This window comes from Cornus florida, unplaced genomic scaffold, assembly GCF_030987335.1.
Source record: "Cornus florida cultivar Cherokee Brave unplaced genomic scaffold, ASM3098733v1 CherokeeBrave_3.0.0_Hap2_Chr06, whole genome shotgun sequence".
Classification (NCBI taxonomy): Eukaryota; Viridiplantae; Streptophyta; class Magnoliopsida; order Cornales; family Cornaceae; genus Cornus; species Cornus florida.
In genome coordinates, this window is record NW_026775576.1 from 74,489,180 (window position 1) to 74,512,834 (window position 23,655).

Consider the following 23,655-nt stretch of genomic DNA (forward strand, 5'->3'; position numbering starts at 1 on the left):
TAAAAACATGATTCTGTCGAATTGGATGATAATCCTCCCACTACATCAATGTACCGATGCAAGAATCTGTGTAGTAGATGATGCTAACGCATCAATAGGGAATTCATATATTATTCTCAATCTCTATAATAAGTGTGTTCAGATGTGGTACATCTGGTACTCATACCAAATTCTCTAACATTATGCTACTAGGTATGTGATTCATAATATGATTCTCCTATAGATAAACAGTGAGTGAAAACAATCAACTTTTATCTTTGAGATCATAAAATAATCCATCCTAGTGACATTTTAGAGTAGCTATCAAATCTATCATGCATATGATCTGTTTCCAACTTACTTGTCCATATCAAGTGCACATGTGCAAGACTACCCCATATGTGCATGTGATTCAAACTAAGATTTAGTCAAAAACACAGCTCAACTGTATCCTTGAGACAGACTAAGATGGAATGCAGTTCATAATGCGCATCGATGTCATTAACGCTAAACTCTTAAATGAAAGAGATAATGTGGCATAACTGATCATAGATCTAACCATGTTAAGTGGAATTCTGTTATTCCTATTTGACACCTAAATTAATTTAGCGTCAATTGCGGAAAACTGGTACACAACACCCTCATTAACCATATAGTCTTTGCACTATCCCAAGAAATACTCAAATACTCGATCAGATCGAAGTGTCTTGATAAGTTTACCTAATCTGAGCTCCACATCAGTCTTGACCCTCTCGGAATATACCAAAAGTATAAGACTTGTGTCGCAACAGGTAAATTTATCCAAAACGTGAGTAATCTTGATTGGATGTTCATAAGACTACACGTGTACGTGTGTACCGACTCCAATTGTTCTTTATGTCTATTTCATTTGGCTGATTAAGCCCTTAGAGTTATCTATCCTTCAAAACAAGATTCACAAGTTTGGTTTAGGCTCCTCTGCCTCACTAGGTAATAAACCTTCTTTAACCAATCTTTAAATCTCATTTTGATTGATTACAACCCAAAAATAGACATTAAAAATACAATGAGTCAGGAATAACAAATTTTCTCTTAACATTCAATCTAGAAGATGCAACATTAGTTTCTACATCCTGCAAATCTTAAGAGCTTGTGATTATAGTATATTAACCATCTTTCAATGCACCAGAAGCAATCACATATCTATTCAATTTTATAAAACCAGTTTTACAAAATAACGATCTAGTTTTTATAAGCCAAAAGTGAAATAAGAATGAGATTGCGTTTCACTTCTGTGCATAAAGATAGTTCTCTAATACTAATATCCTCATACTCTCTAATTTCAGATGTAATACTCCCACTGACTTAACTACAACCTTGGCATCAGGTCAAAAGATAAATATATACTCATATCATCAAGGCTTCTGGATTCCTGAAATCCTTACAATAAATTGCAAACATGTTTAGTGGCTCCAGAATCTATCCATCAGGAATCAATAGATACAACCACATAACATGGCTCAATGATTAAATATATATTTTCCTATGCCACGTCATTGCTTAGACAGTTTGTCCTTTAGTGTCTTAGTTAACGGCAAAAGAAACAGTTTCATTCGCCCTCCACATACACTGCCTTATTCCCTTTAACCTTTTAGATACCTATGTTTTGTGCTAGCCTAGTCCCATTATCATCCTTCTTCTTTGCTTTGCCCATCCACTTGGGCCTAGAAGAAGATGGTATAGACTAGGTTAGATTGATAGGAACGCCCATACTCTTGATTATCCCTTCATCTGTTACCAATTCTATAAGAATATCAGCGAGTGTGAACTCAAACTGATTCTTTATTTAATTCACTCTAACAGAGTCGAATGAGTTTGGTAACAAGGCAATAATCATGTCAACTTGAAACTTACCACCCAAGTCAGCCTTATTGATCTCCAGCTAATTTTTAAATAATAAACAATCATTTTCCAAAATTCGATTTCATACTGGAGTTCCTTAGGCTATCTTGATGCTATTTAAGTCTGACACAGTACTTAGGCATATGCTCTATCTAATCTCACCAAAATATCTCATTGACATTTAATATGATGCTTGAAGAAAATAAAATAATACAAATGTTGGCTTTGGAGTATATTCGAGCTAAACTCTAGAATATTGCACCAAGTCATATCATTTGCCTTATCTAATTTATTAAAAGCATTAATGTCAAATTTGGTATCTCAAAGTAAAAGAGATAGGTATAGGAGTAATAAACACATTTTGTACCCTTACGTTGTGAATAAAATATCTAAGTTCATTTTCCAGTCATTATAAATAAGGTCCAATATCATAGAATATGTAAGCAAGTAGATAAACTGGATTAGACATAATTAATCTGAATATAAATGCATTCATACAATATGCAAGGTGAATTATTAATTCTGTCATGCATATTTAAAATTAAAATGAGTTTGTTAACCACATAATATAATAAATCTCAATCGAACAAGAGATCATTATCATTATTGGTGAACAATCCCTTTTAATTAATGCGGGTCCCTCAACTCTGTAGCATAATAAATCAACCAATCAATATGTCAATAACTTATCCTGTTGGAGGAGTTCATTATTACTATTGTTGAGATTCATTTACTATTAGGTGAGCACTTCCATTAAAATAGTATGTGGGTCCCTTAACCACTGCATGAAAAATCGGATAACCAATACACCAATAACTTATTCGGTTGGCGAAGTTCATTATTGCTATTGGCGGGCAAATCCCATCATCTCCATATCTCTTAAGACAATGCCTTGTCTATCTATATGAAATGACTCCCGATTATGTTTAGCCTTTCTAAAATCACCTAGTGTAGACCACTCCGTTGGGGAGTTAACACTATTGATTTTAGATTGAGTGTATAACATTATTAATGCTCTAATGAAAAATAAAACATTAAATATGTTGTCATTATAATCTAGACTCTTTAAATCATGCGTAGGGCCTTATTTTTAAAGATCTAATTACAATGAACATTTAATATTTTTATTTTCATGAGACAACCATTCTTGTAATATTAAGACTCTTCAAATCATGCGTGGGGCCTTATTTTTGAAGATCTAATTACAATGGTTTTAATAACGAAGGCCATGGGGCAATGTATAAAAATCCCCGCTCCCACTCAATTTTTAATCATTCATAATTAGGGTTTTCATTTTATTCATTTACATGATATAATGCATGCAAAACGTCTTGATTTTAATCCAATTAAATTTAGAAAATATTTGGACTTTAAACGATTCACTAATATTTAACTTGAGGCACACTTCAAAAATAATTTACAAAATCAATTTTTCGTTTCCCAATAAGTGCCCTCAAATTAATTAGTAATCTAATCCAATTAATTTTCATAATTTAATTAATATAAATCAAGCCATTTAAATAAATATCATGGATCTAATGCATGAACAATAATAATTAGCAATTAATTATTTCATGCATCACATACAACAATAAATGACAGATAAAGCAAATTAAATGGCCAATGGATTCAGCTTTTAACATTTAAAAACTATTCTTGCTGTACGGGCATCCTTCAACTGTCTGTAAACACCCATAGGAAGCTTGTACGCGTCAGGAGAAGCAAAACGCCGCTTGAAACGAGCCCGGAGGACCTCACACGCGCTGGCACGCGCCTAGGGCAAGCTGCACGTGCTCCCACGCGCTCCCACGCGCCGGCACGCTCCTGGGGCGCGTGTAATGCACACTCACGCGCTCCCACGCGCCTCCACGCGCCTTCACGCGCGTGGAGTTCAAGCTCCCTTGGTTGGCGCGTGCAATGCACGCGCCAGCATGTGCACTCTCCTGGCGCGTGTGGAACACGCGCCAGGCTCACCATCTTGACGCCACACCTGATCCGGGCCACCTCTGACGCCCCTTCTCGCCGCCGGCGAAGCTCCGGCCACCGGAAAAATTCCAAAAAATCCGAAAAAATGCCAGAAAATTAAATTAAGCCTCAAAAAATTCCAGAAAAATTCCAAAAAATTCGGAAAAATTCCAGAAAATTACTGAAGCATAATTTAATCCTTTTGGACCTTCTTGAAGCTTCATAGCATCCTTTGACGAAGATTACATGGCTTTAAAAATATTTACAATTTGAAATACAATGGAAAAAATTAAATTACATCATTGAACTTTCAAACGGCTAAATCAAAGCCTTAATTACATTCATCCAAAGATAAAATTACATTAATTTAACCTATAAGCTTCATCCATGGCCCAACCATACATCATCATTCATTCACAATTATTCATACATCATTATGTATCAATATATATCAACATATTAAATCATACATCAACATACATCAATAAAAATATATATGAATATAATTTTGGATCCATGAATGATGATTTTCATAGAATCATGATCTCTAGTAATGAATTAAACCATGCTCTGATACCACTGTTGGGAAACGTGCTAGTTTTAAAAACTTTTCGAGGGATTTAAATTCATAGATCTTGATTCATCACATAGAGACAAGTTTTATGCAAAAAATAAAATAAAATATGATGTATTATTCAACTAAAAGATTGAATACTTACATCAAGGTTTGAGTAAACCTCAGATCTCTCCTCTAAAGTGAATGTTCTCACTTATTGTAGATCCCTTTTGCTAGACATCTTTTCCATGGATCTCCATCTTCTTGGTAATGGTCTTGCCTTTAGGAATCACTCATAAGCCTCCTTGAATGACCTTGGAAAACTAGGCTTGTGGGAGCCTCCATTAGATGAGAACAAAAACCCTAATTTTCTAGAGAGAGAAAATTTATTCCTTTTTCCTTCTCATAAAAATCACCCCCTAAAATATACATAGACCATGTATATTTATAGGCAACATAAAAATAAAGAAAAGGAAACAACAAATCCTTCTCCATCTCTAATTCATATGTCTCAAATCTAATATGATTCCAATATCAAGTTGGGTTATGAGTGAGAATCCATTGGGCCTATTATTTTATTGGCTACAATGAATTAATAATTGGCCCGGTCCATGGACCCAATTCAATTAATTCATAAATTAATTTCTACTCCACTAAAAGAAATTAATTGAACTCCAATTAAATAATAAATAACCTCTAAGTCAATATAGCACTTTGACTCCTCTATGCATAATTAGTTATCGGATAAATATAGCCATCAATCCGACTACTTAATTAATATATTTATTTTGGTACCTTTGATTATTTCTGGTTCGATCACAATAAAACATTTGTTTGACAAAAATAATAATTTAAATAAATAAATATATAATAAATCATTTTGTCTAAAAACACACGAAGGCCTTCGAATTTACTTTGTGATCAACCATAATCAATACAAAATAAATACAAGTAGCAATGATGCAAATATTGAAAATATAACCCTCTAACTATTAATTACATAACTACCCAAAGTGTCGGTCTAAGGATCCCGAAGAATCCGCCGAACAAATCAAAGTAATTATTAATTAATAAAAGAGTCTATACTTTTCTCATGCTTAAGAGTCACATGACATGACAGTGATAGGGAGTAATTGCATACGACGGCTCTCGCAATATATCTCAACCTAACGCGGATCCAGTTCAAGTCTTAATTAATTATGAGTCCATCCATAATTACCGACTATGAACAATTTATAATTACTATTTATATATCATGCATTGATTGTCATCACATACATATATATAAATATTTCTTGTAATTAACTGGACACTATCAATTTCATAGTGAATTGAAACATAATATATTGAATTCACCAATTATATAAATCATAAATATTTTAGATATGTCAGGAACATATGTCAATACAATCCAGATAGGAATTTGCTATGCCAGGGCATATAAATCCCAACAGAATTTACAACAAAATTGGACAAAGAAGAATCATAAAACACTACATACAAAAACAATAAAGTTAAGAACATCCCCCATCTCCATGGCTAGTTGGAGTTCCCTCGTCCGGCAACAGAGAGTGCCGAGGCTGAGCCAGCTTCAATGTCAACATCACCATATCCATCAACACTCGATGAGCCCGCACTCGCCTTCTCAAAATACGACGAAGCTGTATATGAATGCACAAAATCCTCGAACTCAACACCACCCTTTTTCCTATCATAAGCATCCGGTTGAGCCACCACCTCCGGCAACCCCACCTCCCCTTCCAAGTACCGCACCACCTGCCTCATACTCGGGCGCACGGAAGGCTCATTGTTCGAGCACATCAATCCCAATTTGATCACCACCACAACCTCCACCTCATCATACTCGCCTTTCAACCTCTTATCCACCACATCAAAAATAGCCCCTTGCTTCCACCTATCCCACACCCAATCCACCAAAATCAGCTCTTCAGGCAATGCTTTGGGCTCAATGGGTCGTCTTCCACATACAACCTCAAGCAACAACGCACCAAAAGCGAACACATCGGAGCTCGCCGTGGGCTTCCCCGTCCGTGTGAGCTCCGGTGCAAGATAACCAAGTGTGCCCACCACTCTGGTTGTGCCCGGGTTGGAACCATGTTCGTATAACTTAGCAAGTCCAAAATCACCCAATCTTCCATTTAACTCCGAATCCAACAACACATTACCAGCTTTGATGTCTCGATGAATCACAGTTTGTTCCCATTCTTCGTGTAAATAGAGCAATCCAGAGGCCACTCCTTTGATGATCTTGAACCTCTGTTCCCAAGTCAAAACCGATTTGGTTTCCTCGAAAATGTACTTGTCCAAGCTTCCATTAGGCATGAAATCATAAACCAGTAACAGATCCCCTCGCCGGCGACACCATCCGAGCAACTGAACCAAATTCCGGTGACGGAGCCGGCCAATACTCGCAATTTCCGACACGAATTCTCTCAACCCTTGCTTCGATTCGTGGGATATTCGCTTCACTGCCACTTGGGTGTTTGAATTCCGCAGTGTTCCTCTGTAAACTCTCCCAAACCCTCCAAACCCTAGAAGCTCTTTATCTCTGAAACCCCTTGTTGCTTTCTTGAGCTCTTTATATGAAAATCGATGAGGACCAATATCGAACTCCCAGGCTTCAATCACATCGGCGTTTTTGATCTTTCTGATCAGATACAAAGCCATTCCAATCACAAACATCACCAAAATCGCAGCTGAAACAGAGACACTAAAGATCAACACCGTCTGATCCTTTTTCGGACCGGGAAGCTTAGGAAGTGAAGACAGATCAAGAGATTGAGCTTGTCCATTGATCTTGAAGCTCCATCCGAAGATATAATGAAAGCTCGCAAGCAAACCAGTGGAAGAAGAGAAACCCACATACATCGAGTCCTCGAGATACACAGAGAGATCTACTGGAAATGACAAGATTGATGAACTGGGTTTTGTTGAAGAGAGTGAAAGCGTGACATTCAATAACTTTGTTGCTGCATCGTAGTCGATCCATGCTTGAATTGTCTTCCCACTCTTGAGATTCAGATTTTGCCTCGTCGAATTGCCCTCCGCGAAGTAGCTGGCATTGGCTGACGCGTTCGATGTCATGCTGTTGAGGTTGATGCCGACATGATTGTCACTGATGTCTGCGAATTCGAAGTCTTGGACTGTGTCGAATTCGACTGCGAAAATGTGATTTGTGAAATTTCCATTGTCGCTGGCATTGAGAAGCCCCAAGTACTGGCTTGGGAGAGCACCCGGAAGCCCTTTTTGCGGCGAGATCGTGAAGGCTAAGCCATGGCCGCCGAGCTTGGCATACTCTGGAACTATGGCGAAAGCGAAAGCTGTGGAGAAAGAGAAAGGTGTTCCGTCAATGGAGTTCTTGAACTTGATTGGATTTGGGTAAAACGCGTGACCAATCAATCTGAGGGTGTCATTGGTGAGCTTGAGGATACCGTTGCTCTGTATCTCTGCAACTCCATCTAGAGTTATGTTGTTTCCAACATCTTTGAAACCATTGAAAACGAACTGATCATGCTGAGAGAGAACTGGGCTTGAGAGAAAAAGGATTAATAACCAGAAAAGTAATAGGGTTTTGGCCATTAATGAGGTCAATCTTGAGCTTGTTTCTGGATCAAATGGTGTTGAATTAAACAAGGGTTTTGACTGTTTAGTGTGGTGAGTGATTGTGATTGTGATCGTGAACATGTTTGATACCATTTGGTGTTTTATTAATTAAAAAAGTTGTTGAATCTGATGGGTGGTCGTTGAAGAAGAAGAAAGGAGACATAAATTGGATGGTGGGTTGTAACTTGTAAAGCTTGGTTTTTAGTGCCGTATCATTGCCCTTGTTGTTCCTCTGAATTACCTAGTTTTGCAGACAACACCAATGAAAATTTATCATATTTTTTTTTTTTTTTTTTTTTTTTTTAGAAATTATTGAGTAACTGAGGATAAATTTAACTTCCGAAAAAAGGGCAAAAAAAAAAAAACTGAGGATAAATTTTTACATTTCAGGTCCTAGCCAATCAGAACACAATACAACATTTAAATACAAAAATTAAAATAATTCACCCGCGGGTCATATTGTGATTGATGCTACAGTATTCGGTGTCAGTATTCTATGTAGTATAATATTTTCTAGGTTTATGAAAGACACTTTCAGTATTTGATTCAATTTTTTCATAATAATTTTTAAAAAATAATATTTAAGTTTAGTTTTTAGGTGCATTTTTTAAAATAAAATAATTAAGGTTATTGATAGCCTGAAATGCCTTGAAGTGGGCTCCACTTTAGGCCTTAATAGTTTAGCTGTTTAGCTTTGAGAAGTATGACTAACCCCACGTTAGGCCATCAATGTACTTAATTGTTTTGCTTGAAAAAGTAATTTTAACAAATGAACCTAAATAATACTACTCATAATGTTATGTTTTTTTATTGAAAATTAGAAAAATGATACAAATTAATTATCAGATTGTGATTGGCGGGATTACCAAAAGAGTAGTGCCCTTGAGAGGTCCCTCTCTTGAGAAAAGCTGTGACTAAAAAGAAGAGTTCCTAAGAGGTCCCTCTCTTGAAAAGAGTTATGGTTAAAAAGTCAAATTAATTATTTAATATATTTAAGTTAAAAAAATGAGAGTTTGTAGTTCTTTTCATAATAGAAATCTCCTATAAATATTACCTTACTAAAAAGTGATTTTTTTTTTTTATAAATGATTATTTGTTAATTTCTTACAATGCTCGTAATGGCATTTCTTATGTAAACCCCCTCCCAAAAGAAAAATAAAATAAAATAATAACAATAAAAAAAACACACACACGCACCCTAACTTGTTAAATTATATTTTCACTTGGCAATGTATTTGAAATTAGCAATTTTGTCAAGGTCATCATCACTGTATTTGAACTAAGAGGCAACTGAGTAGAGTCCCATCTGCCCCTATTTGTCTCAAAATAAAAGAACGTAGCAGGAAAATGAAGTCTTGGTTGACAAGGACCACACTAATATCTTTTGCAAATCTGACCTACCCTTAAATATATTATTTTTGGCTCAAACCATCAATTTATATTGTGATTTTCTTTTTTTTGAAACTTTTATCTTATTAATTCAAAAAGTCAACAATGGTCATAAAAAATGGAATATTTGTTTTATAGAGTCTTAGAATAAGAGATTATATTTAATAGCACATATAAACTTAAAAACTAAGTTCCTAAAACAGTCAAAGCAGTCTCTAGGTGCTATCTAGTAAAAAACATAACTGAGATAAAAAAAAATAAAAATAAAAAAACAGATGAATCCACTTAAATTCTAGTGGCATCCGTGTGTCTTAGCTAAGAAAATCAACGAGAATAATTAGTCTCTGACTTTTTGTCGATTCTTTTTCAAAAGAAATTCAAATATTACGGCCCAACAAATACAGAGACGCATACATATTTCGACACAATAGCGACTAAATGAAGAAGGGCAAGGTACTGAAATTTGAATGTTCCATAAAGCCATCTTAATTGTCACGCAGTGGGACGAGTATGTTTGTCCTTGTACTGAACAAACCATGTTCACATGTACAAGTTGCACTTTAATTTTAGGAGAACGTTTCACCTCTCTTACTTTCACGTGTAAAATATTTTTTTTTTATTTACATTTTTTTTTTTTTTTTGAAAAAGAAAAAAAAAATCTAATCAAACCCTAAAAAGAAACCTAATCAAATGTAAATAATATTAAATTTGTATGAAAGTTGATACTTTGCATTTCAATGACATTTCATAGTATTTTTGTAATTTCATGTCAAAATATGAGGTTATTGAGGTCTTTTAATATAAGAAAATGACAACTTAGTCATTTTTAATTTTTTTATTAATGGCAAGAAGTGTCGTTGAGCAAAAATGCTAAATTTCAGAGGAGGTCAAAGTAATAAAAATCAAAGGTTTTGCCTGTTTATAATTTATCTAAATCTCAAAGTAATTTATTTAATACCTCTTTCAATTTTTAGTGATTACAGATCTGACTCTATCTTTAGTGACTCTCTTAGTAGCATTATTTAAAGCTTATTTAATTTCTACTAGAAAGATTGTCTAAATTTAATATTTTATTCTTAAAATAAGTTTTAAAATAATTTAAATATATATAATTTCAGTTTCTGAAAGTCCATGCATGTCAATAGTATTTCAAATTCTCTCCTCGAGAAGGTATATGATTAAAGTTCTAATAGAGGAGGACCACATGAAAGAATTATGGGTACATTCAGTGCATAGATCAGACCCTATTAAGAAAAGAAGAGATTTTTAACTACAACCAAGGTTGGAGTCACGATTTTAATTCAAAAGGGACACAATTTAAATATATATATCAATTAACATTAATATAATACGTAAAAAGATGAATTTTAAGAATAAAAAAAGAATAAAAAAATTGAAATATATTTGAAAGAAAAAAATTAAAGCCTGACTCAAAAAGGAAAATTCAATTTTAAAAAAAAAAATAAAAAATTTAAAACAAAAAAAGAAAAAATTATGATAATTTTAAAAATTAAAAATTTAAGGAGGCATGATATATATGTCACATTGAAACGTTATTCTTTATTTACATTCATCAACTAAATAAGATGTGACCTACATAAGATGTGACGTTAATCACATCATTCTAGAATGAGTTTGAAATCGTTGTCTATGTTTAAAAAACTAAATAAAAGCTGACTTGTACTTTTACTAAGATGAGGACTCCAAACCTTCCAAGTTAGCTTTTACCTATAAAAAAAAATCACCTTCCAAGTTGGCACCCAAGTCAAACAAATTTTGGACTACTAAATCCTCCCAGTGGAGTTATATAAACGACCCAAAGATAGCCAAGGAATGGACCCAGAGTGGAACTTTTCCTTTTCCTCTCAATGATAAAGAAGATAGCGGAGAAAATTTGAAAAAAATAATAATAATAAAAGACAAAAAAAAAATAATAACAAATCTTCTACTCTTCCATAATTAATGTCAAATATTAGTTGTCAACTTGTAATTGATGAGCTGACATCGTACTGATTATGATATAATATAATTTTATATATCTAAAATACCTATGTATGCATATTGAAAGACTTGTTGAGCAAGTGATGTATTTATTTATTTATTTATTAATATATTATACTTTCTTTTGAAATTTGAACAAAATACATATAGGTCGATTGTCGAACATTTATTATTTTTGACTTATTTTAAATTTGTTTGCGCTAGTAACTTTGAATAAGAAAAGTCAATAATGCTTTAATTTTCATACAATGAAAGGGCAATATTTTTATACAATAAAATGGTTGGAGTGTTGTTCAAAAAACTACGCCAAATTTTAGAAAATGTCAAAATAATAAACTTGAACGATATGCTTATTTGTTAAAAGCACGGCCAATTTTAAAAAATATCAAAGTAATAAATTTGAACTGCGGTATGCTTATTTGTCATTTGCTACTTAAATATATATATATATATATATATATATATATATATATATAGACACACACACACGCTATGGCTGGTTTTCCTTGCTAGGTGGTTTATTATATAGTATGGGACCAATGCTATCCAATAAAGTCTACAACCGCCCCAATTTTGTTTGTGAATAACTTGCCAAAGTGTATACGCTGCCATAATGTACAATTGAAATAAGCAACTAAAGGCACTTTTGTGCAAATCTACCTAATTTGAACTGACCATGGTAATCAATTTCTCTTATGAAAGCAAATTTTGAGCACAAGTAAATAAGTATTATATAAATATCATATAAAAAAGGGTAAAATACAAAAAATTCCCCTAAATTTTTAGAGAATCAGCAATTAACCCCCTAAACTACTAAAATTGCAACTAACCCCCTAAACTACACATTTTTGTTGCAGATGACTCCATCCGACACCGTTCCGGTCAGATTCGTCACTATTCCGGTCGGATCTTACCCCACGTGACAGTCACATGACATACACTATAATTTTAATGACCACAATGCCCTTGTAACTGTGAAAATACACTAATACCCCTTTTGTAACTATTAAACCCAAACACCCCAAACAAACCCTTGTTACCTTATTACTGTTGATCTTCTGCAACGTCGAATGATTGAAAAAAGAAAAGACTCACTGAACATATCTCTCATCTCCTCTCTCCCTCCTTCTGTCGATATATATATATATATCGCTCATATGCTTATGTAATTTTTCAATTATAGATTGTTCCGACAATGGAAGAATTTTTAGAAAAAGTGTTCGTCGGAGAAGAAACAATTGACGAAATCGGCTTCAAATCCTATGATAGTTGCTTTCGGAAACACCAATTGTTACACCCAAACACACCCTTATGCTCCATCTGTCTACACACATGACACATACATATAATAATTGTTCACCTTCTTCACGCTTCTGATTTAAAAAAAAACACACACACAGAGGGAACTGAACAAATCTCTCCTCTTTTCTGCTCTCCCTCCCTCTGTCTATATATATATCACTCATGTGCATCTGTAACTTTTCAATTATAGATTTTTTCGAACAAGGGAATATTTTTTAGAAAAAGGCTCGCCGGAGAAGAAACAATTAATGGCTTCATCTTCAAATCCTATGATAGTCGCTTCCAAGAACAATCAACAACAGTGCTTCAGATTTCAAATCCATGATAGTAGTTGACCACTTCCCTAAAGAGAAAAAATAAATACTATTTCAAATCCTCTAATTCAATCCTCATTTGTTTGGACCCCTCTGTTTTCTTATCAAAATGAACCATCCATAAGTGTTTCACTACAGATTCCACTAATTTACACATCAAAGTGGGTATCAAGAAAAAAACACAATGAAGCAAGAAATTAACATATAATGTGATGGGTACATATAATATGTTGTTGTTTAGACCGTGCTGTTGTTTGGACCTGCTTAGATGTACTGATCAAAATGGGTTTCTAAAGAGAGAGATGACTTTTAAAGAGAGAAACGGAAAGGGGTACTTTCCAATCGATGGTGTGGATGAAACCAAAGAAATTGTCGTAAGCTGGTCGTAGTCCGAAGCGAAGTTTTGCTGAGAATCTCTCAACGAAACAAGTTGTGACTCTCTCATCTTCTTTCTTTCTCTCTCTCTCTAAAATTCTAAATCAAAGATTCATCTCTCTCTAACAATCTAAATCAATATTCAATCTCCAAATAACTATCGTAACTCGCCGAAATCCTTTGGAATCGCCGTCGCCAATGGAGCTTCAGAAAGAGTATTGTAGTTATATACTTCTCTAACCATCAACGGAGGTTAGAGTATTGTAGTATTGTTTGACAAGGAATGGTTTCATTTTTTTTTTTTTTTTTTACCAATACTCATTTTCCCTCCTTTTCCGGTGAAGTGTGACTTAAATGTAATTATTTTTCTCCACGGAGAATGGTTGCCATCGAACATGGCTGTCAAGGACAAGGAATGGTTCTGTTTGATGCAATTGGGCTTTACAAGGCTCTGTCTTTTGCTCCGCCGACGAAGCCGCCCTTTATGACACCTGCGACCACTGTATGACACAACTGCCACTGTGGAAGGCAGCCGGAAAAGACAGAGACGTAGAATGTAATACCCCGTAATTTTAAAAAGTGTATTTAAATTAATTTTGTGTTAGGTTAATTTTTTTGTAATGTGTAGATTTAATCACCTTGTAATTATATAAGTTAGATTAGTTAATTAATTTTATTTATTTGTGCATGTAATATTGATTTATGTTCTATATAGTATAATGATTAGTTTTGAAATTTTTATTGGTTATGTTTTAGATTAATTATTATTATTTAATTAAAGTATTTAATTTGTATATAATAATAATAATAATATAATAATAATAATTATAAAAGTTTATTAATAATAATAATAGTTATAATAATAATAATAGTATTAAACCAATGTCATGATGAAATTAGAGATTAGGATAGGATTTCATCAATGTTTATGGGTGGAATTGAAGCCATATGGTTGGGAAGGTGGTTAGTAAATGTAAAAATTAGATATTTGTAATATTTATATTATATAATTTGTATATAAATTAGCTAGCCTACCTTAGAAGGAAGGAAAGGGAGTTAAACACAAATTATAAATTCTAGTGAGCCATTGTAAGAGTGTGGAAAGGAAGAGAGAGAAAGAAAGGAGTTTGGACCGGTGTAGGGAATTTACCCGACTACGCGCAACCGGCGGATTTATTTTAAATCCAAAAAGGCAAGTTATTATCTATTCTTCCCCTTTGAATCCATAAATTAATTGTTTAAATTATTTAGATTATGATGGGGCATTGAGAGCATGCTTAAATTTTATTAAATGATTTTTTTTAGTTTATTAAATTAATGAATTTTTAATTATTTAGGATGGTATATAATTAGTTATTATCCTATGATGTTCAAAATATCTAAAAATATTTCCTTAAGGCATTAGGGATTTTTTTAGAATTTTTAGGAATTTTCCGGGCATTTTCTGTAATTTCCGGCGAGACTCCGGCGAGTTTTCCGGCCACCGGCAGTGAGGAAGGTGACCGGAGTTATCTGGTGTGTTGCGGTGTATTGTAACAAGCATGCGCATGGATCAGCAGCCGTTAGATGGGTTGTGAATCCTTAGATTGATTCGGTGTAGCGCGGGACACCATATGATGGTGCGCGCTAATCATCAGCCGTAGGATGAAAGGAGCATAGGTGGATTGATCCGGTGTGGCGCGCATGTAGGAAAGGTGATGCAGCCAACCAACCGGAGGACGCCACGTCAGCAGGAAGCCATCAACGCGCGCGTGGGAGCGCGTGCGCGAGCGTGGAACTCTCCAGACGCGCGTGGGAGCGCGTGCGCGCGCGCGGCTGATGCCAGACGCGCGTGGAGGCGCGTGTGAGCGCGTGAGAGAGTGGAAAACATAGGGCTGCGCGTGGGGAAGCTTAGGGCGGCGCGTGGGGGCGCGTGAAGGGCCCGGTCAGCTGCTGAAAATTACCAGAATACCCCTAGGGCCTGTTTTGTAAATTCCAGAACCTTAAACGTGGATTTTTAGGTACTGTGTTGGTATTTACGGGTTTAACGGGCCACGAAATTATTATTTTAATACCCGTTAATTATTCTTATGGCCAATTAATCTCTTCTAAGCATCTATTGGCTCGTTTACGGTACGGATATTAATGTGATTTATTTAATGACATTGTTAAATATAAATAGTGTTAATATCTTACTAAATGGAATCAAACATTACTGTTAAATTAAATAATGCCATGTTTTAGTCATATAAATTATCCAATATATATTATGGGATATTTATACTGTTAATCATATATCAACCATGATTATTATGCTGTGTGCATTTCAGGAAATAAATGGACTGTTTAAATTATGTCGCATTTATATTATATGGATGTGTTGCCATATAGAACCATGTGAGCTGGCTAATAAGTTTAGACTCATTTATACCTTATGCATTCGTTGCGATAGACAGATGTGTGGCTGTCGGGGTATGTGGTTTAATATTATTGGCATGTGCTGCCTAATTAACATACTCAGTATATTTATTAATATTGCTAGCATGTGTTGCCTAACTTATATGCTCAGTATATTCATCAGTACTTTGCGAGGTGTTATCACTGTGTAGTTCGTTATAGTCTGTGTTGTCAGTACCGTGCACCATGTATAATAGCTAATTTCCCGGGTGGGGAAAGGCGACACTTAACCATCTAGTGTGAGTCTAAGTGATCACCGTCTATTCTGGTTGAGGTCATGTTATACATGGGATAGTTCCCTTAGGATTATACAGATATAGTACTCAACCGATTCATAATGATTAATTTATTTGATTCTCTGATTTGGGTCATAGTAGAGAGGACTTGCTCGTGGGGTTGACCCACCATTGTTGTTATTTCAGGATACGGTCAGTACCCGTTCCAAGGTTGAGGTTAGCAGTGTGGGACCACCATCCGAACTCATCTACTCTTACGATCCAGTTCAGGGTAGAAGTTTTACGTATTACTTCAGTTTCAGTTTTTATTTACTTTTGACGTCGAACTCTCAGGTTTATATTTAGGGATCCTTGACATAGGATTTCCAAGTTGTAATGGAGGACTGTATTTAAATAAAGGATGGATGGATGTTGTATTATTTAATGTTTCTTTCCTGTCTAAATTCTTTTATTTCCATCATTTTGTATTCCATGCTTGTATATTGCCAATTGTTTTTTATATCTCTCGTTTTTCGTATATAAGCCTGATCAACTTATGCGTGGAAAATGTGAGGGTGTTACAGTTGGTATTAGAGCATTCCAGGTTTGAGTGTCTTAGGGATCTGTGATTACTATACTTTCGCGTTGTGTATTCTGATAATTAGAGCCTAAGTATTAGGGTTCTTTGTATTCTTTTAGTCGGTCCATTATAATGTACTGACGTTAGATTTTTCTGAATTTAAAAGAAGGATGTCTTGGCGTGGGACAACGAATGCGAACCAGCATCGCAGTATTTCCCCAACTCAAAATGAGAATCAGGAATTTTCCCCTCAAGTTGCTGATATCATTGCACGAGCTGTGGCAGCAGGAGTAGCATCTGCTCTACGAAACCAGCAACCTCCTCCGATAGTACCTGTTCCTGAACCAGTGGCACAGCCAATGTCATGGGACAAAACTCGTCACTCGTTTATCAGAGGGAATCCACCGACATTTGCGGGGTCCACAGATGTCTTGTTAGCATATCAGTGGAAACAGGAGAGCGAGCGTCATCTTCGGATGGTAATCTGTACCGAAGTGCAGAAACAGATGCTAACTACGTTTATGCTGATAGGCAATGCATTGCAGTGGTGGGAGTCTATTACTACTGTCGATGAGAGGACCAGATTGACGTATATTGAATTTCAGACTCGCTTTGACGACAAGTATTTTCCTATGTCAGTAAGATCAGCGATGAAAACTGAATTTCTGGATCTGCAACAGGAAGATATGACTGTGGCTGAGTATGAACAGAAGTTCATTAATTTGTCATTATTTGCACCAGAGGAGGTCAATACGGAAGAAAAGAAGAGAGACCGCTTTGTGAAAGGGTTGATATGGCCGATTAAAGTGGTGATCATAGGTAGTCCTGCATATACTACTTATATCCAGGTGGTTAATGCCGCCTTACAGCACTGCCAGATGAGGAGTGATTACCGGAAGTCCAAGGGAGATAAGCGGGTTAACCGAGACTACCAGACAGTGGAGAAAGGAAGCAGCAGTGGTACCAAGTCCAATGATCGGGGCAGATTTCAAGGACATCAACCTTGGAAGAAAAACAAAGGAAACCCAGATGTGCAGAGGGATGGAGTCCCTAATCAGGGTAGACAAGGTGGGGTACCTCAGACCAGACAGGAACAGTGGTCGGGAAATCAACAGAGAATGCAGGCAGGTCCTTTTACGGGACGTTGTTATCACTGTAGAGAGATTGGGCATCCGGCCAAGATGTGTCCCAAAGCTAAGCAGAGACAGTATGGGCAGCCGAGACCTAATCAGCCGTTACCTCTACCGGCCCCACCGATGCCACGTGGGCAAGTTCAGAATTTTCTGGCACTTCCAGCACCACCATTTCCTCCGGGACAACCTCCACAGCAGTTGCATCATGGCAAAGTTTATAACTTCATGCCACATAATGCGCAGGCTCCTCAGGCTATTAAGGGTATGTTTTTTATACATAGTAGAACTGCTCGTATACTGTTTGACACTGGTGCATCACATTCTTTTGTGTCCAGATCTTTTGTTATCTTATCTGGTATGACGACTTAGTTATGTGACGAACCTCTTAATATTTATACACCATTGGGAGTTGGCGCAATTTTACGAGAGTGTAGCGGTGATATCCTTATAGATATGGGCCGGCTTCGATTTCTTGCAAATTTGTTAGTGTTAGATATGCATTCGTATGATGTTATACTTGGGATGGACTGGTTATCTCAGTACCATGCTCAGGTTAACTGTTACGAAAAGTCTATTGTATTTTCTATACCAGGACAGGAGATGTATCTTCTTGTTGTACCACAACCTGATAGAGGGCCTAGCACTTATTTATTCGTTCTTGAGGAGGACTCACAGGAAGCGACTGCGGTATCTCTTGACAGCGTACCGGTAGTACAGAAATTCCAGGATGTATTCCAGGAAATTCCAGGCTTGCCACCGAGTCGAGAGATAGACTTCGTTATTGATTTAGCTCCAGGCACTACGCCTATTGCTAAGGCACCGTACAAAATGGCACCAGTGGAGATGCGAGAGTTGAAGGATCAAATTCAGCAGTTGCTCAGCCAGGGATTTATTCGTAGGAGTACTTCACCATGGGGAGCACCAGTACTGTTTGTAAAGAAGAAGGATGGATCTCTTCGTCTTTGTATTGATTACAGAGAACTGAACAAGGTCACTATTCGCAACAAGTACCCGTTGCCCAGAATTGATGACCTGTTTGATCAGTTGAAGGGAGCTACTTACTTCTCAAAGATCGATTTGAGGTCTGGTTATCATCAGCTACGAGTCAGAGAACAAGATGTTCCAAAGACAGCATTTCTCACGAGCTACGGATCTTATGAGTTTCGTGTTATGCCTTTCGGTTTAACGAACGCTCCAGCTGTCTTTATGGACTTGATGAATAGAGTATTCAGAGAATACTTAGATCAGTTTGTCATTGTTTTCATTGATGATATTCTGGTTTACTCTAAGTCGGAGAAGGACCATGCCAGACATTTACGCACAGTATTGCAGACACTTCGAGAACATCAGTTGTTTGCAAAGTTTGAGAAGTGTGAATTTTGGCAGAAAGAGGTCAAATTTCTGGGTCATGTAGTGTCAGAAGAAGGGTTAGCAGTAGATCCAGCCAAGGTTGCGGCCGTTATGGAGTGGGGACAGCCTACCTCACCGACAGAGATTCGCAGTTTTCTGGGATTGGCGGGGTATTATCGCAGGTTCATCCAGGGATTTTCCAAAATTGCGGGTCCACTTACTCATCTGACTAAGAAGAATGTACCATTTGTATGGGATGATTCTTGTCAGACTGCTTTTGCTGAATTGAAGAGTAAGTTAACTTCTGCACCTGTCTTAGCCACACCTCAGAGTGGAATCGAGTATTTAGTATTTACCGACGCTTCTCTGAAGGGTTTGGGTTATGTGTTGATGCAAGAAGAGCGACCAGTTTCTTATGGGTCTAAGAAGCTTAAGCCTCATGAGCTTAATTACCCGACTCACGATCTAGAGCTCGCAGCAGTGGTTTTTGCCTTGCGTATTTGGAGACATTATCTTTTGGGGGAGACTTTTCGATTGTTTAGCGATCATAAAAGTCTACAGTATTTGTTCACACAAAGGGAACTGAATATGAGACAGCGCAGATGGTTGGAGTTCGTGAAAAACTATCACTTCTCTATACAGTATCATCCAGGGAAAGCGAATGTTGTAGCAGACGCACTCAGCTGCCGACCCTATGTCAGCCTTTCAGCTTTGTTTGCAACAGAGTGGGATGCTTTGAATACGGTTGATGAGTTAGCAAACGCTTTTATGGCATGTGTGGTAGTAACTCCTTCTATCATTCATCAGGTCATTCAAGCGCAACTCTCAGATCAACAGTGTATTGATCGGGTTTCGGAGTTAGCCTCTGGAGATGTTCCTTTTTATTCTATAGGGACTGATGGAGGATTGAGGTACAAGGGACGTTTAATTGTGCCTTCAGCTGACAATTTGAGAAATGTTGTGATGAGAGAGACACATACTTCTCAGTTCTCTGTACATCCAGGGGGAGACAAGATGTATTAGGACATGAAACGCCAGTTTTGGTGGGCCGGCATGAAAAGAGATATAGCTATCTTTGTCTCCAAATGTAGCACCTGTCAGATGATTAAGATTGATCATCAGAGACCGCCAGGATTGTTACAGCCACTTCCCATACCAGAGTGGAAATGGGAGAGTATTTCCATGGACTTCATAGAGGGATTACCTACTTCACAGCATAATCACAACTCTATTTGGGTCATTGTTGATAGATTGACCAAGTCCGCTCACTTTCTGCCTGTTCGGTCAAACTTTACGTCAGAACAGTATGCTAAGCTGTATATTGCAGAAATGGTGAAACTTTATGGCGTACCATTGTCCATCGTATCAGATAGAGATCCAAAATTTGTATCAGGATTTTGGAGGAGCTTTTAGCAGGCTTTGGGTACAGAACTTTATCTTAGCACTGCTTATCATCCTCAAACAGATGGACAGACTGAGCGAGTTAATCAGATTGTAGAAGACATGTTGCGGGCATGTGTTCTTGATTTTAAGGGCAATTGGGAGGAATATTTGCCGCTTTCAGAGTTTGCTTATAACAATAGTTATCAGAAAACTATTGGTATGGCACCATTTGAGGCTTTATACGGTAGACCGTGTAGGTCTCCTGTCTGTTGGCTTGGAGTTGGTGAGAATAGCTTTTTGGGTCCTGAATTTATTAAGGACACGTCAGAAAAGATCGCTATCAGTAGGGATCGGATGCGTACAGCTCAAAGCAGACAGAAAAGTTATGCTGACCGTCGAACTCGTGCTTTGGAGTTTAAGGTTGGTGATCAGGTTTTGCTTAAGGTTTCTCCTATGAAGGGAGTAATGCGGTTTGGGTCAAAGGGTAAGTTATCGCCTCGGTTTGTGGGTCCTTTTATGATTACAGATCGGATTGGGGCAGTAGCTTATCGTCTGGCTCTACCAGATAATCTTCATAGGGTACATAATGTTTTTCATGTATCTATGCTGCGAAAATTTCTACGGGAAGAAGATCGATATCAACACATTGATGTGGGTGAGATTGAGTTGCAACCCGATGCAACCTATTTGGAACAACCTTACTGTATTCTCGATCGTAGGAATCAGATATTGCGCACGAAGACTATTCCATTAGTACGTGTACAGTGGAGTCACCATAGTGCTACAGAGTCTACTTGGGAACGGGAAGATATTATCCGTGCCAATTATCCAGAGCTTTTTAATACAGGTATGTAGTGAATTTCGGGGACGAAATTCCTTTATTAGGGGGGGAGAATGTAATACCCCGTAATTTTAAAGAGTGTATTTAAATTAATTTTGTGTTAGGTTAATTTTTTTTTTAATGTGTAGATTTAATCACCTTGTAATTATATATGTTAGATTAGTTAATTAATTTTATTTATTTGTGCATGTAATATTGATTTATGTTCTATATAGTATAATGATTAGTTTTGAAATTTTTATTGGTTATGTTTTAGATTAATTATTATTATTTAATTAAAGTATTTAATTTGTATATAATAATAATAATAATATAATAATAATAATTATAAAAGTTTATTAATAATAATAATAGTTATAATAATAATAATAGTATTAAACCAATGTCATGATGAAATTAGAGATTAGGATAGGATTTCATCAATGTTTATGGGTGGAATTGAAGCCATATGGTTGGGAAGGTGGTTAGTAAATGTAAAAATTAGATATTTGTAATATTTATATTATATAATTTGTATATAAATTAGCTAGCCTACCTTAGAAGGAAGGAAAGGGAGTTAAACACAAATTATAAATTCTAGTGAGCCATTGTAAGAGTGTGGAAAGGTAGAGAGAGAAAGAAAGGAGTTTGGACCGGTGTAGGGAATTTACCCGACTATGCGCAACCGGCGGATTTATTTTAAATCCAAAAAGGCCAGTTATTATCTATTTTTCCCCTTTCAATCCATAAATTAATTGTTTAAATTATTTAGATTATGATGGGGCATTGAGAGCATGCTTAAATTTTATTAAATGATTTTTTTTAGTTTATTAAATTAATGAATTTTTAATTATTTAGGATGGTATATAATTAGTTATTATCCTATGATGTTCAAAATATCTAAAAATATTTCCTTAAGGCATTAGGGATTTTTTTAGAATTTTTAGGAATTTTTCGGGCATTTTCTGTAATTTCCGGCGAGACTCCGGCGAGTTTTCCGGCCACCGGCAGTGAGGAAGGTGACCGGAGTTATCTGGTGTGTTGCGGTGTATTGTAACAAGCATGCGCATGGATCAGCAGCCGTTAGATGGGTTGTGAATCCTTAGATTGATTCGGTGTAGTGCGGGACACCATATGATGGTGCGCGCTAATCATCAGCCGTAGGATGAAAGGAGCATAGGTGGATTGATCCGGTGTGGCGCGCATGTAGGAAAGGTGATGCAGCCAACCAACCGGAGGACGCCACGTCAGCAGGAAGCCATCAACGCGCGCATGGGAGCGCGTGCGCGAGCGTGGAACTCTCCAGACGCGCGTGGGAGCGCGTGCGCGCGCGCGGCTGATGCCAGACGCGCGTGGAGCCGCGTGTGAGCGCGTGAGAGAGTGGAAAACATAGGGTTGCACGTGGGGAAGCTTAAGGCAGCGCGTGGGGGCGCGTGAAGGGCCCGGTCAGCTGCTGGAAATTACCAGAATACCCCTAGGGCCTGTTTTGTAAATTCCAGAACCTTAAACGTGGATTTTTAGGTACTGTGTTGGTGTTTACGGGTTTAACGGGCCACGAAATTATTATTTTAATACCCGTTAATTATTCTTATGGCCAATTAATCTCTTCTAAGCATCTATTGGCTCGTTTACGGTACGGATATTAATGTGATTTATTTAATGACATTGTTAAATATAAATAGTGTTAATATCTTACTAAATGGAATCAAACATTACTGTTAAATTAAATAATGCCATGTTTTAGTCATATAAATTATCCAATATATATTATGGGATATTTATACTGTTAATCATATATCAACCATGATTATTATGCTGTGTGCATTTCAGGAAATAAATGGACTGTTTAAATTATGTCGCATTTATATTATATGGATGTGTTGCCATATAGAACCATGTGAGCTGGCTAATAAGTTTAGACTCATTTATACCTTATGCATTCGTTGCGATAGACAGATGTGTGGCTGTCGGGGTATGTGGTTTAATATTATTGGCATATGTTGCCTAATTAACATACTCAGTATATTTATTAATATTGCTAGCATGTGTTGCCTAACTTATATGCTCAGTATATTCATCAGTACTTTGCGAGGTGTTATCACTGTGTAGTTCGTTATAGTCTGTGTTGTCAGTACCGTGCACCATGTATAATAGCTGATTTCCCGGGTGGGGAAAGGCGACACTTAACCATCTATTGTGAGTCTAAGTGATCACCGTCTATTCTGGTTGAGGTCATGTTATACATGGGATAGTTCCCTTAGGATTTATACAGATATAGTACTCAACCGATTCATAATGATTAATTTATTTGATTCTCTGATTTGGGTCATAGTAGAGAGGACTTGCTCGTGG

At 36.5% G+C, this 23,655-nt stretch overlaps 1 protein-coding gene across 1 annotated transcript; it reads right to left on the bottom strand.

Annotated features, from left to right (window-relative positions):
• Nucleotides 1-5,742: 5,742 nt before the first annotated feature.
• On the bottom strand, nt 5,743-8,319 carry LOC132312073 (L-type lectin-domain containing receptor kinase S.4-like). The gene has a single exon (XM_059810315.1). The coding sequence runs from the start codon at nt 8,096-8,098 to the stop codon at nt 5,921-5,923; it is 2,178 nt and encodes a 725-aa protein (XP_059666298.1). The 5' UTR covers nt 8,099-8,319; the 3' UTR covers nt 5,743-5,920.
• Between the last annotated feature and the right edge of the window lie 15,336 nt (nt 8,320-23,655).